At 34.5% G+C, this 14,402-nt stretch overlaps 2 protein-coding genes across 3 annotated transcripts; one reads left to right on the top strand and one right to left on the bottom strand.

Annotated features, from left to right (window-relative positions):
- The first annotated feature begins 1,820 nt into the window (after positions 1–1,820).
- LOC131043067 (glucan endo-1,3-beta-glucosidase) lies at positions 1,821–5,898 on the top strand. Of its 2 annotated transcripts, none has more exons than XM_057976413.2 (2): positions 1,821–2,100; positions 4,698–5,898. In XM_057976413.2, the coding sequence occupies exon 2, from the start codon at positions 4,714–4,716 to the stop codon at positions 5,701–5,703; it is 990 nt and encodes a 329-aa protein (XP_057832396.1). In that variant the 5' UTR covers positions 1,821–2,100; positions 4,698–4,713; the 3' UTR covers positions 5,704–5,898. The 2 variants fall into 2 exon arrangements, with proteins under 2 accessions (XP_057832396.1, XP_057832395.1); XM_057976412.2 differs by having other exon boundaries at positions 1,822–2,100; positions 4,706–5,898.
- Positions 5,899–8,899: 3,001 nt separating this feature from the next.
- Positions 8,900–10,804, bottom strand: LOC131043066 (L-type lectin-domain containing receptor kinase SIT2-like). Its single transcript, XM_057976410.2, has one exon. It carries the CDS (start codon positions 10,802–10,804, stop codon positions 8,900–8,902), a length of 1,905 nt encoding a protein of 634 aa, XP_057832393.2.
- Positions 10,805–14,402: the final 3,598 nt, after the last annotated feature.

Genomic DNA, 14,402 nt, shown 5'->3' with positions numbered 1-14,402 from the left:
AAAGAAGACATTAATAATTGCTATTAATTGATAGTTCTCTTCAATTCATCAATTGACATAAAGGTTGCAATAAGATGTGAAATTTTTTTATCATTAAGAATCTCAACTGGATTAAAATTTGTGAATTAAAAATATATATACTTACTTTGAGTAAGAAAATTTATAATATATAATTGCTTCACAAATACAAAGACTAATAACCAATGAAAGCATGCTACAATTTTAATTATTATAATATAAATAGTAATTAACTCACATCTTTAAGTAACTCTTAAAATCTTTAAGAAATGAGATTGAATGTAGACGATAATCTTCACTTGAGGTATTCCTCCAACTCATTATATAAGATATAGAGAACAATGTAATTTGTTATCTATTAAGTTTACTCACTCAAACTTAAATATCGAGAGTTTATTACAATTTGACGCCCTAACAAATTATATATAAAATTAACTATTGATTGTTGAATTCATGATATATCTCAAGAGTAATGTGGAAATGAAGTTAAATTGAATAAACATATTAATCGCCTCTTTCACACTAGAAAATATGTGAAGTTCATAATTAGAGATGAAAATACAAATTGTTAGGATGGAACTAATGAATATTACGACATCATTATAGTTATGACGTTTATAATTGACATAAGAAAAGAAAAACGATTATCAAAAAAATTATCCAATTTTTTAACTTAGAAATAGACATTTTGTCTATCCAACACTCTAAATACACATTCTGTCCCTTGATCAATTTTTTACGATCCTTACATAAGGAAAGCAAAAGAAACTAGGGGAGAGGACCTAGTAGTCGAGCACCTAATTTTACGCTTCTCAAAAACCTATGTACAAATTTTAAATTACTCTCAATATTTTACAGCAACTTACTTGGCAAGTCCCCTGTGTATAACTAAGGTTTCAAGGCCACATCATCAAATATGATGCCACACTAGCATGCTTTTTGCCAAGGTGTCCAAAATAGTCCAAAAAAAAGTGAGATCGATACTTGTGCAAAAGTGAGACCAATACTTGTGCGCTAACGTGGCATCACATGATTCATTGCTTTTTAGTGCTTAGGGATACATTTCATTCAATTATGGGTAGTCATCATCACAATAACAATTTTAAAGTTCATACCAACAATAAATTAACAAATATGAACATTAAATCAACAAACACTATCATAGCCATTGAAACACACTCAACTACTAGATCCTTTTCCCTAGGCGAAGAGCACCAGTTACCAGTTACCGTTCATGTTCTAATAACCGTTCACTCCTTACACACCCAACCCCCTAATTACTAACTTTAAAAAAATAAAAATAAAAATATTACACTTGTACCAATAGCCGCTCATTTTTAAGTTTTTTTGGACCATAATTGGCTCATTTGTACATAAGAATTGAGTGCAGGGTTATTGGGGCATCTTTAAACAAATATCAGGTGACACTTTGAAAAGTGTACTTTTTTATCTTTGCACGCATAGCGGATCTCACAGTATGCATAGTTACTACCCAGAACCCAAAACAATAGCTATAAGCAATTAAGTTGCATAAAAAGACAATCAAAAAAATAATCAAAATCTAATGTACCTTTTAAAATCAAAAAAATAATCAAAATCTAATATACCTTTTAAAATCTGTGACTGCTACTGGTACGCTTCCCTGATACACATACATCAAATTATCTCAGTGATTTTATTGGTCCACCACAATACGCGTTCGACAAATATAAAAGGAATTCTTATCGGAATGTACATCTGTGAACCCCTTTTACTGTTAGAGAACGTGAATAAAAGAATCTTGTTTTGTTCCTATTCAAATCTGACTCGAACTAAACGAAGAGGATGACTTTGGCGACTTTTCGCTGCTTCTTCTGATTTTGCGCGCAATTACCGTTCTTCCACCCGTCAAGACTCTGACTTGACTTGGGTAATCTTAGTTTTTCTCTCTATACTTACAAAACGTAGATGGTAAACAATTATATGTTTCGGCCTGGAGGAATTGTCTGGTCTGGCAAAGCAGCATGGCTTCCCTGCAAGGAAATAAGGACTGCTATGCTTTGGTTCTTCTCATTATCGTTTCATTCTACACAACCCATGCAGGTGAGATTCACTCTTATTGAGACGCTCATTTGCATATAGGGAAGAAATTGGAATTGCTGTCTTCTTCAGTTGTTTCACTTCACATTATTGTTGCAGCCAAGTTATATATTCAGGGTATATAAAGTTTTATACAATTGTTGTCAATATATTACAAGGAAGTATAATATTTGAAGCATTTTTTTTGGATGGATAGATTTAATTCAAATTAAGAAAATCTGTTAGGTTGTGATCTTATACAGGGTAGTTTTCTAAGATATGAAAATTTTCAGAGTATTTTAAAGCAGATAGTCTAATGAATTTTGGGTAAGCCTAAGATTTGAAGTTCCAAAATTTGGTAGTTCTATTAGTTTTTTAAACAACAGTTGGTAGTTAGAATAAGAAATTATCCTTAAAACTTTTGTCCGGATCTAAATTTAACTGCAAAATATCCTGTACTAATCTAGGAAATTTTCTAACTCCACCCCCAATATAAGTCCTGTGCAAGCAAGAAAAACAGGGGCACCTAACACAGAGTGGGATACTGGATTACTTGACAAATGAAGGGGTGAATCTTAATGATATATCTTATCTGGAAAGGAGGGAGGTGGAAGATTGGCCTGATTGAGCTCTGAGCTATTAGCTTCTGATCAACCACCTTAAAGCTAGGTTTTATGTTTTTGGCCATCCCATTTGGCATGTCAAAGCCTCTAGAGGAAATGATCATGTTGAAATTGGCACCGGTGCTTAAGGCAGTCTTATCCCATTGATAATGAAACATATTTTATCTTCATTCTTGTGGGCAATCAATATTTAGACATCCAGGTTGGAGCATGGAAGTTTATGATGGGTAGGATGGGATGAATTTGGTTTTGATATGTGTTCAGCCGAGAGGGACCATTATGGATGATTTTCTAAGAATGTTGAAAGTGGCAGCGGGTGATGCAGTTGTGCATGGAAGTAATGTTGAAATGGATGTTGAGGACAAGGATAATGTGGCTTTCCAGACAAGTCCTTTCACAACAGGAGGAAAGGGCAAGGAGTCTGTGCTTGGATTTAAAATTGATATAAAAGTTACAGATGCTACGATTTAGGAATTAGTGTTGAAGATCCAGACATTAGAGAAAATTTGCCAACAGATTTGTGTGGTTGTAAGAAAAAATATGGTACATGGATTATGGAACTTACTAGTGGATACACAATGCCTCTATTGGAAAATGATAAGACCGGTTAGGGTAGTGTAAAGGGTGAATGGGATGCAAGGCTTTAGATTTCATGGGTTGGATGAGGTAGCGGTTCTCTCAATGGAATTGGTTGCAGTTTCGATCAATGGAGTTTATAGTAGGGCTTTAATCACTGATTGACAGCTCCACCAACATTGTTAATGGCCCGTTGGATAGTTTCACAATTGCCCTAATGTGTTTTGGTAGTACTTTGCTTGTTTTGCAATATTTATTATTATCTGATGACTACTATTGGGTGACAGATATTATATGTTTTTTGTTAGATTAAAAAGTGAAATTTAGAGTTCTATTCCTGTTACAGAATAGGAGGTAATTACGAAAAAAGTTCTTTAAAAGGAATAATTGAGAGCCTGGTTTAATCTTGTTATAAGTTTTTTATTAGATAAGAAAGGAAAATCAGGGTTCTATTCCTGTTATAGAATCATGGACAATGGGTGGTGTAGTTGTACATGAAACTTTCCTTGCTCTCTTGATGCACTATCCTGTTGAAATGGATGTTGAGGACAAGGATAATGTGGGTTTCCTGACAAGTCCTCTGCACCAGGAGAACACCAGGAGAAAAGGGCGAGGAGCCTGAGGTTGGGTTTAAGGTTGATATAAAAGCTATAGATGGTACGATTCAGAAATTAATGTTGAAGACGCAGACACTAGAGAAAATTTGCCAAAAAAAAAAATTAGGTACAGGGATTCAGGAACTTACTAGTGGATGCACAATGCCTCTATTGGAAAATGATTTAAGACTGTTTAGGGTAGTGTGAACTGGGAATCAGGGTGGAGGCGATAAAAGGTTTTGGATTTCATGGGTTGGGTGAGTCAGTGGGATCAATTATTCCCTCAATGGAATTGGCTCAGATTGCTCTTTCAATCAATGGAATTTATAATCGCAGATTGACAGCTCCACCTACCATGAGAATGACTCGTTGGTTTCACAATTGCTAGTGATATGCTTGTTTTGCAATATTATCAGGTGGCTACTATCGGTTGCTGTTGTAATCTTATAGTTTAGAGATATTTTTTATTTTTTATTAGATAAAAAGGAAAATTAGGATCCTCAAGGAAAATCGGGATCTTATTTCTGTTACAGAATCAGTCAGAAACTATAGCAAACAAAATTCCCCAAAAAGGAATAATGGAGAGCACACAGGAAAAGCAAACGTTGTAATGCCCACATAAACAACACATAAAATACTTTCCCCTATATTTTAGTATTAATAGTTTATGAAAATAACCTGTTAATAAAACCCCCACATATTAACTTCAAAAATTCAATTGAACTAAACTAAATTTTGTTGTACTGAAAGTAAATTGTATTGATTTCATGTTAATAAAATCTCTTAATATTCACATATATAAATAATAAATCCTTTCTTTCTTAAGTCGAGCAGATGGTGACATGATAGGAGTATGCTATGGAATGCTTTCAGACAGTTTGCCTTCTCAAAACGAGGTGGTGAATCTGTTGAAGTCGAACAACATAGGAAAAGTGAGATTATACGATGCAAATCAGGGCGCGCTGGAGGCTCTTCAGAATTCTGGAATAGAAGTGATTGTGGCAGTCGGTAATGCTGAGGTTGAGAAGATTGCAGGTGATCAAGCTGCAGCAAACGGATGGATGAATGACAAAATTACAGCATTCTATCCTTCTGTCGACATCAAATACATTGCAGTGGGAAACGAGGTTTTTGCAAATAGAGCATACGTTTCATATCTCCTGCCTGCTATGAAAAACATTCAGACGGCATTGAGAAACGCCAATCTGCAGAACGACATCAAGGTCTCTACACCACACGCAATGTCCGTGTTGAACAGTTCATTTCCTCCCTCTCAGGGAACATTTGGTGAGGATATGAGTTCTATACTTCAGTTTCTGTCAGATAATGACTCCCCTTTCATGGCCAATGTCTATCCATACTTCAGCTACAAAGACAACCCGGATTCAATTTCTGCAGACTATGCATTGTTCAGATCGATGAGTACTGTGGTGAACGATGGCAGTCTAATGTATAACAATTTGTTCGATGCTATGGTAGACACTTTTATATCTGCTATGGAAAAGCTGGGACATTCCAATATTCCAATTGTGATAACTGAAACCGGGTGGCCTTCTGCAGGCAATGTCGTGGCTACTGTGGACAATGCCCGAACTTACAACAACAATCTCATCAAGCATGTTTTGTCCAACGCCGGAACGCCAAAGAGACCTGGAAGGGCAATTGACACGTATATTTTTTCACTGTTCAATGAGAATCAGGAGGTTGGAGATGAGGAGGAGCGCCATTTTGGTCTGTTTGAAACCAATAAAATTCCTCTATACACAGTGTCCAGCTCACCTGAAAGTTCCAGGGGTTTGAAAGTGGTGTATATATATCTAACGGTAGTCTAGAAAATTATTTTTTAAACTAAAATTGTCAGCACCTCCAAAACAGAGGAAAACAGAGCATTGCTAGACCACAATTTATTAAATTAATTTGCATTGCAAATTAAAATTACTATTTACAAATTCATACCACAATCTAACTCTAATTTTCAGTTGATGATCGATTCGTTCTTTGTGTCTCGATAGAAAGCCCATTTTATTTTTTTTAAGTTGAATATTACATCTAAAAATGTGTTTTTAAAAGAAACTTCTGATATCTCAAGATTTTTAATAATACATCATTTTAATTTTTTTTTTTTAACATTTTTCTTAAGACTTGTTAGAACAAAATATAAATCAAGAAGATATATAAAAGAGGTGAGAACATTATATTACTATTTTTCTTTAATGTTTACATTTGTGGAGTTGGTTTCTATCACGTTCATAATGAATGTGTCTCATTCCTAAAATAATAATGCAAATGCTTAAACAAGATTTTAGATATAATAAACATCAATTTTTAAATGTATGATTTTTACATTAAAAAGAAAAAAATTCAAAAAGCACCCATTATCAACTATAACTAGTTCTTTTTTATATATGTAGTCTTATGCAAACAATATTTAGAGGTAAGTCATGATGATTATTCGTGAAAATGTTTGTTTTTAATTTTTTAAGACCAAAATAACAAGTCTTTGATATATTCAACAAGTTTAGAGCCTTAATGAAAAAATGAAAATGATGATAAAATAAAGTTCTTAAGGACCAATCATGGAGGGTAATTTTGTTCAATAGATTTTATGGATTATTGTGATCTTAGTGGCAGCTAAAGACAACTCACCATTTCTCACACACCTCAAAAATATGACATCATTGAAAGGGAGTATCATACAATGGTGGAAATAGTAAGGGTTATATTAGAAACCAAGAGATTGAGTAATTTCTTTTGGGCTTATGTAGTTGCTATAGTAATGTATATTCTCAAATTATAAAGTCTCACTAGTGCACTTGTCATGACTCCTTCACAAGCCTAGTATGAGAGAAAGAATAATGCTAATTATTTTGAAGTTTATGTTCCTGTAGTTGGCCAAAAGCATAAATTTAGTTCCAAAAAAAGTGAATCATACATTTTTGTTTGATATAGTGAGCACAAGGTGTCTAATCCTCTCGCTAGTAATATTTTTGTGTCAAGAGATATTATTTTTTTATGAAGGAAGAGTTTAGGTTGTAAAATCTTCTTATTAATACAAGTACGGTCATGTCAAGAGATGTGATTTTTTATGCAAGAAGAGTTTATAAACATCAAAAAAGACATGTTGAGAAGTCACAATCTATTTTTAATGATAGTCTCAATGATGATATTGTTAATAAAAAGTCCACTAATATTTTAGTTTCTAGCACTACAAGTCCATAAAGTAGCGCCTCTTTTAATTCTAGTGCAAGTCTAGCTTCAATTCAAAGTTCTACAAGATAGAGAGAAATTTGAAATGACATTTATTAGAGTGTAAGTCAACCATATGAAGATAATTTGAGAGGTGATAATGAATTTTACTTTACTTTCACAAGTTAATTTTGAACAATCATTGTTTGAATATGCATGTACTAATGAGGTTTGGATGCAAGCAATGCAAGAAGAGGTAAATTCTATTAATAGGAATGATTCTTGTTAACTTACACAGATTCCACATGAGAAGAAAAATATTGGTACAAAGTAGATTTACTTGAGACTATTGAGTACAACACTAATAGGAGTGTTGAAAGATGTAAGGCATAGTTAGCTATAAAAGGCTTCATACAAAAATATGTATAGATTATGAAGATAATGGTTTTACTATTAAAAGTGTCTTCATAAATAGGTAGTTAGAAAAGGAAGTCTATGTCAAACAACAATGGGGTTTTGAAGTGCAAGGTAAAAAATAATAACACCAAATATACAATCTAAAAAATGCTTTGTATGGCCTCAAGCAAACACTAAGAGATGATATGCTAGGAGTAATGGTTAGTTTTAGTATATTGAATTCAACATAAGCAAGAGTGGGCTTACTCTTTACTATAGGAAATGAGGTTTCTATATTGATGATTTGTTGTATATGGGTAGTAGTTTTTAAATGAGGGATAAATTAAAAATTGTTAATGACGAACAAAATTGAAATGAAAGGTTTAGGTCTCATGCAATACTTTCTAAGAAAATGAGGTTCATCGGAGTGATGATAGAACTTTTATCTATCAAATAAAATATGTAAAAGATAATGTTAAAAAAAATTAGTACAGTTGAATGTAAAGAAACATCTATTCCATCTACTTATGGAGTTGGGTTATGTAGAGAAGATATTACTAAATTAGATGATGAAACAACTTACAAAAAATAATGTTGGAAGATTGATGTTTCTAACTCATACAAGATCATTAATTACTTATTTAGATTATCTTGTTTCAAGGTATATGACTAGACTATCCAAAATTCATATGAAGAAAACGAAGAGAATATTAAGATATGTGAAAGGTAATAGAAGTTTTAATATTCCTTATCATGCAATTCTAAAAGGTCTCAACTTGTTGGCTTCGGTAACTCTAATTGGATCAGAAGCCAAAATTTGGTATTTGTATTTCACTTCGTTAGGGTTTAGTTACATGAGGATCAAAATAACAAATGGTCTACAGAACAACGGCTACCTCAGAATCTTAAAAGAGATTCCAATCATTACAATTTGTGCCCCTTCTTATTTAGCAGAGCATCCACATCTGAAACCAAGGTACACTTCTAACGATTAAATACTTCTTAAAAGCTCTGTGGCATGAAAAGGCAGATGTGCCATACAAAAATGCCTTCTTAACACACTACTTGTGGGCATGAACATAAGTATTTTACCTCGTATGTTTTAGTGGATTATTATTTCAGCACACATTATCTTGTTCAAGTTTGCAGGTATTAAAGAAAAAATGAATCAGCACACGTGATCTTGTGCACATTTGCAGGTATCAAAGAAAAATGAATATTTGTAATGCTTATCAAAAACCAGATACAAAAATAGGAAAGGCAAAGAGAAGTATTCAAGTCTGAAAAATAAATTCAACATTCTGCACACAGCCTCATGACTAACTAGAACTACATAAAACACATTTTGCAGCAAGAAAGATAACTAGTAACAAACATGCTTTCAAGCTTATTAAGCAAGTTTCTTGCAAGGACTTGGAAGAGAAAGCATCTGATGACTCCTCTAATTCACAAATGAGGAGGAACATCAGAGACAGCAAGGGAGGCTTCACCTTCCAGTATTTGAACCACTTGTCTCATAGTAGGTCTTGCCTCTGGTTGAGGATTAGAACAAAATAGACCCAATTTGAGTACTGTCTCCATCTCATCTTCAACAAAATTGCCACCAAGCTTTGGATCAGCAGCATCCATGAGCCTATTGTTGGCATACAGCTCCCTCACCCAATCTAACAAAATTACTTGAGAATCATCTAGAGGAGACTCTACAGGACGCCTTCCACACGCAACCTCCAACATCAAAACCCCAAAGCTGAATACATCCGTGCTGGTGGTAGCCTTTCCAGTGGCTACCAATTCTGGAGCGATGTAGCCAGGGGTTCCAGCCACACGTGTGGTTAGGGAGTTCCCATCATGCCTATACAGACGAGCAAGCCCAAAATCCCCCAGTTTTGCATGAAGATCTGAGTCCAACAAAACGTTGGAAGACTTGATGTCTCTGTGTACCACTTTCTGCTCCCATCCTTCATGAAGATACAGCAATCCTGCACCCACGTCCCTGAGAATTCTGCACCTTTGAGCCCATTCTAGAACTCGGGAAGGATGCTTAAATAGCATCTTATCCAGGCTTCCATTTGGCATGAAGTCATACACAATGAAAAACTTTTGTCCCTGCCTGCAGTACCCTCTGATTTGCACTAGATTCCGGTGCTGGAGACGACCAAGAGTTGAAATCTCTGCTATGAACTCCTTCACTCCTTCACTGGTTTCTCGAAAGATAGATTTCACAGCCACTTGAAAGCCTTTACTAGGAAGGATTCCTTTGTACACTTTGCCGAAACCTCCAAACCCTAAGACTTGCTTCTCTCCAAACCCTTGGGTTGCAATAGCTAAATCTTTGTAGCTAATTCGATGAGGCCAATACTGCATCTCCCAGTCTTCAATTAGCTCTCTGTTTTGCTTTCTCTTAAACCACACAACTGCAACCACGAGCACTAGGAAAACAGCGAAAGCGGTTATTACGCCGACTCTTAGCGGGGATATTAGGTTATTGGAATTGGATCCTGTGTCTGTCAAGAATGGAAGAATAGATGCATTTAAGGCCGGTGCCGTTCCATTAGTACTGAAGCTCCAGGCGAGAAGGTAATGTTCTTGAACGAATTTTCCAGTAGATGCCAGGAAACCAACATACATTTCTTCCTCCAGAATGCTCGACAAACTCAAATTTTTTTTCCATATCAGAGGTCTTTCCGGGCGAAGTGATCCAGCGAGAGCTATGGTAACATTGAGCTGATTTTGCAGATGATCATAGTCTATCCAAGTTTGAATATTCCTTCTCCCATTCAGATCTAATTGAATGAACTGATCACCAGCCCAGTAACCTGCAGTTTTAGATTCTACATTATGAAGAGAGTTGAGATCTACTCCAATGTGATTGTCGTTGATGACATCGAATTCTGGGTTCTTTACCGTGTCGAATTCTACTGCAAACAGATGATTGAAAGGTTGTCCCATGCTTGTGAAATTGAACAAGCCAAGGTATGAATCTTGTTGGCCAGCCTTATGTGATTTCTTGGGCATTATGATAAATGTCAGTCCATTCCCACTTATCGAATGCTGTGAAGATGGAGCCATGGCGAAAACGAAAGTAGTGCTGAATGATAAAGTTGCATTCTTGGACCCTCGTTCTTTCATACGCACAGCTTCTGAGTATAAAACACTGCCAGTAATGTATTCTGAATGATTGGTGAGGCGGATACCTATGAGATTGGGTTTCGTTACAGCGTTCCCTTGCAAATACAGGCTTGACAAGTTTCTACTGGTTAAGCCAGTCAGTCTAGGAAAGACGAAGGTTGTTTGTGTTTGAATAGACAGGCATGGGTGGAAGAGGAGGTAAAGCACAAGGACGACTGACATGCCTGCCATGGAGGGAGGGAAGATTAAGATTTCTGTTGCCTAGTAGAAAACCAGGACTCTGGCCAAATGCCTGACTAGTAGTATTCATCACATAGCCTAGTCTAACTTAAAAAGGAGTTTGATCTTTGACAAATCTCTACTCTTTCTTTTCTTACACTATACAAAACGAATACAGATTTGTTCGTGTAGTGTAGGTTGTTTGTGCATAAGTGGACAGCCACGGGTGGAGGAGGTAACTCACAAGGACGACAGACAGGCCTGCCATTGATTAATAAGGAAGATTCAAGGAAGATTCAGAGTCTAAGATTTTTGTTGCCAAGTAGAAAACAATGACTGGCCTTTCTTTGACTAGGATTTACCTTATAGCTTAATCTAACTTAAAAAGGAGTTTGTTATTTGACATAACTCTACTCTTTTCTAGACCTACACAATACAAAATAAATGAGACAACAAATTCTATAATTCCAACAAAATTAGCTTAATATACATATATAGAATTTGGATAGTCTAAAATATGATAATCTCTTTATTCAATGATATCATATTTCCACAATCTATAATTTTATAATGTTGTTCTTTCTGAATTAGATTGTATGAGAATATTTTGTATCAATGTTTTGGATCACACATTGTGATCCATCATCAGGATAGAAGAGAGATAAATGTGATCCGAAATGTTGATAAAAAAATTCTCACACAGTCTAATGGAGAAAGAACACCATTATGAAATCTCTTTATTCTTCAACATAAAAAGCATACACCAACCCATTTTTAGAATTATTTTTAGTCAAACATAAAATTATAACTAGCTAATAATATCTAAACTCTCTTAAAATATTGCTCATTTAGAACACCCCATTTTCATTAGAATATAACAAAAATACATAGAAATGTTTTTGATACATAAAAGGGAAACAAGGGTCCTAATCCCTCATAAAAATGAAAGAGTTATGAAACAAAAAAACCAACAAAACTAATATCTAAAAAACATAGGTCTATGTTTCAAAGAAGTAGCATAGAAACAACACCAAAAATAACAATAGAAAAACATGGAGGAAATACCAACCAAATCTAAGGTGGGCTTTTTTTTTAAATTGATTCTCGATAAGCAAAATTAAACTGACCTCTCAATCAGGGTTCCCTACATGCTCCTACAAACTTTCTTTAGCTCTCCTTTTGTTCTTAGGCTCCCCCTTAGTGTCTTTATAATTTATCTTCCTAAGATCAACCTTTAGCCTCACAAAACTAGAGATAAAGCATTGTAATATGTCATTGTTTATCTTGATAATCTTGTTCCAAGCTTCTTCATAGTTATTCATTCTATGTTGGATTATATCAATCCCCTCCTTCAATTCAACCCATTTATTATCACATGTATAACAATTATTAACTTTCCTATTCATGGTTTCCTTATTCTCAATAAGAGAATCAAACTGAGAAAACACATCAAAAATATTAAACATTCACCTCAAGCAACTTCGAATGAAAAGAAGAATCTCAAAAATTATTATTAGATTCCTCAAGCTAAGAATCTTCCTCTTCAAAAAAAAAATTCAATACATTTGGAGAGTTAGAAAGAATCTTCTCAACTACCTTCCCTTTATCACCAAGAATATCATCGCCCTCCTCAATGCCCTTTTTCTTAATTCCATTAGAAAAGCTAGCAAGCCCAACTAACCTTCTAGCACTGTTAACTACATTGAAGGAAGGGGGATAAGCAGGCTTTATAAAAAAATTCTCACTCTTAGCCATACCCTTTGTAGCACCATTATTATCCTATAGACATTAGAAATGGGGTTATCACCAAAACCAGTATGGTCCATACCACTAGCCACATATTTTGCATTAATGAAGAGCCTATCTTTTTCAAACTTGACTTTAACATTTTTACGTTTCACTTTATAGTTACAGGGGGTTTTCATAGCAACCTTCTTAAAGGATTAAAAATATTTTCTCCAATTCATGGAGGTCTAGGGACCTCTTTTTGTTGGATTTTACATAAGATCTAGGTTGGGGGCCATAATATTGACTTGGGGAATTTTTTTGATAATGGGGGTCTTCGCTAGCTTAGGTTGCATTACCTACTTAGTAGTGGGAGGAATATTATTCTATGACTTAACAAATGGTTTAGAAGAAGATGTGGGAGGTTTTTTAATCATAACTTTCTCTATACGAGTTTTAACAACATGTTCCATAATTCAACCACTAGGGTTTAATATATTGGTAGGGGTATATACCAAGTTGAACTATTAAAGGTACTAAGTTAGGCCTTGTTGTAAAGGAGGGGAAGCACCAATGGAAATAAAATTGTCAAATAAAGTTATCATAAAGAAATGAAGGATAATTAAATGATTGCCTAAGATGCACTTGTAAAGAGAAAATGGTAGCAATGAACAATGGAGAACCTACCTTCCAAAGTGAAGTACTTTGTCAAGGACCAACTCACTTCACTCCATGGGTGGGGAAGAGCATCCCATATATAACTAGTGTAGTATTTGACTAGAGATTCTCACTACTTGAGCAAGTCTTCAATGAATTTCATGTCCCAATTCTATGCACCTTCCATCAATGGCAACTAACCTGCATAACCTTGTTCATTATAGATTTTGAAATAGTGAATTTAATGCAACCCACAACTACTTGTTTCAGTTCCACAACTCACAAACTAGTGACCAAATACATGGAAATGTTAATATAAAAATAATTAAAGGAATCAAATTAAAATGGAATTTCCATCAAAGATTGAGTCAAGATATTTTTTTTATTAGTGAGGTAAAAGATATAGTTAAACTATTAATAAGATGGTGGTTTAACCTAATTAAGCACATGAATAAACCAACAAGATTAATATACCATTAAAGAAGAAAACATAAAAAAATATAATCAACATTAGATATATGTTAAAAATATCTTAAGGGAAATATCCACCACTAAAGAGACCTAAACTTGAATTAATCATAGTCAATTATGCACACATGCCAATATAATCACTTATTACTATGGCATTAATATAGTAGCATAAGAGTTCCTACAAAAGAACCATACAATCCTCTATCACATGTCTCCAATATATAGAAAATAAAAAACTAGAAATCATCAAGTGGTATCTAAAATAATAAGTCAAAATCATGACCCATAAAAAAATCTAACACCCTCATAATCATGGTCAAGCAACTCAATATAGTAAGTGATGAATACTAAGAGGGGGGGGTGAATTAGTATACCTAATAATCTCAATAAATACTTAAACAGTTTAACTGTTGACCGGTGAAGCAGGTTAAACAATAACTTGATTAGAACAAAAACAAACCAGATAGCAAATAAAGCATTCACCCACAAAAGTGCAATCACCATAACAAAAGTTGTTTTTGACGTGGAAACCCAATTGGGAAAAACGACGGTGAGTAAAACTCACAAGTCAACTATCTGCAGAATAGTAACCAGATCGGTTAAGGTCAGACCAGTTAAGGTCTTACAATGTTCTTCACCAGAATAGATCCTATTAGGAATCCAGATCTCTGTTAGGAGATAAGTCCTGTTAAAGACTACCCTATTAAAGGATTTCAGATCCACGACTGTGAACCACCTTGTTGGAGGA

This window comes from Cryptomeria japonica, chromosome 7 (assembly GCF_030272615.1).
Source record: "Cryptomeria japonica chromosome 7, Sugi_1.0, whole genome shotgun sequence".
In the NCBI taxonomy this organism is placed as follows: domain Eukaryota; kingdom Viridiplantae; phylum Streptophyta; class Pinopsida; order Cupressales; family Cupressaceae; genus Cryptomeria; species Cryptomeria japonica.
The sequence above is the reverse complement of the archived record's forward strand: the minus strand, read 5'-3'. Positions and strand labels throughout refer to the sequence as shown.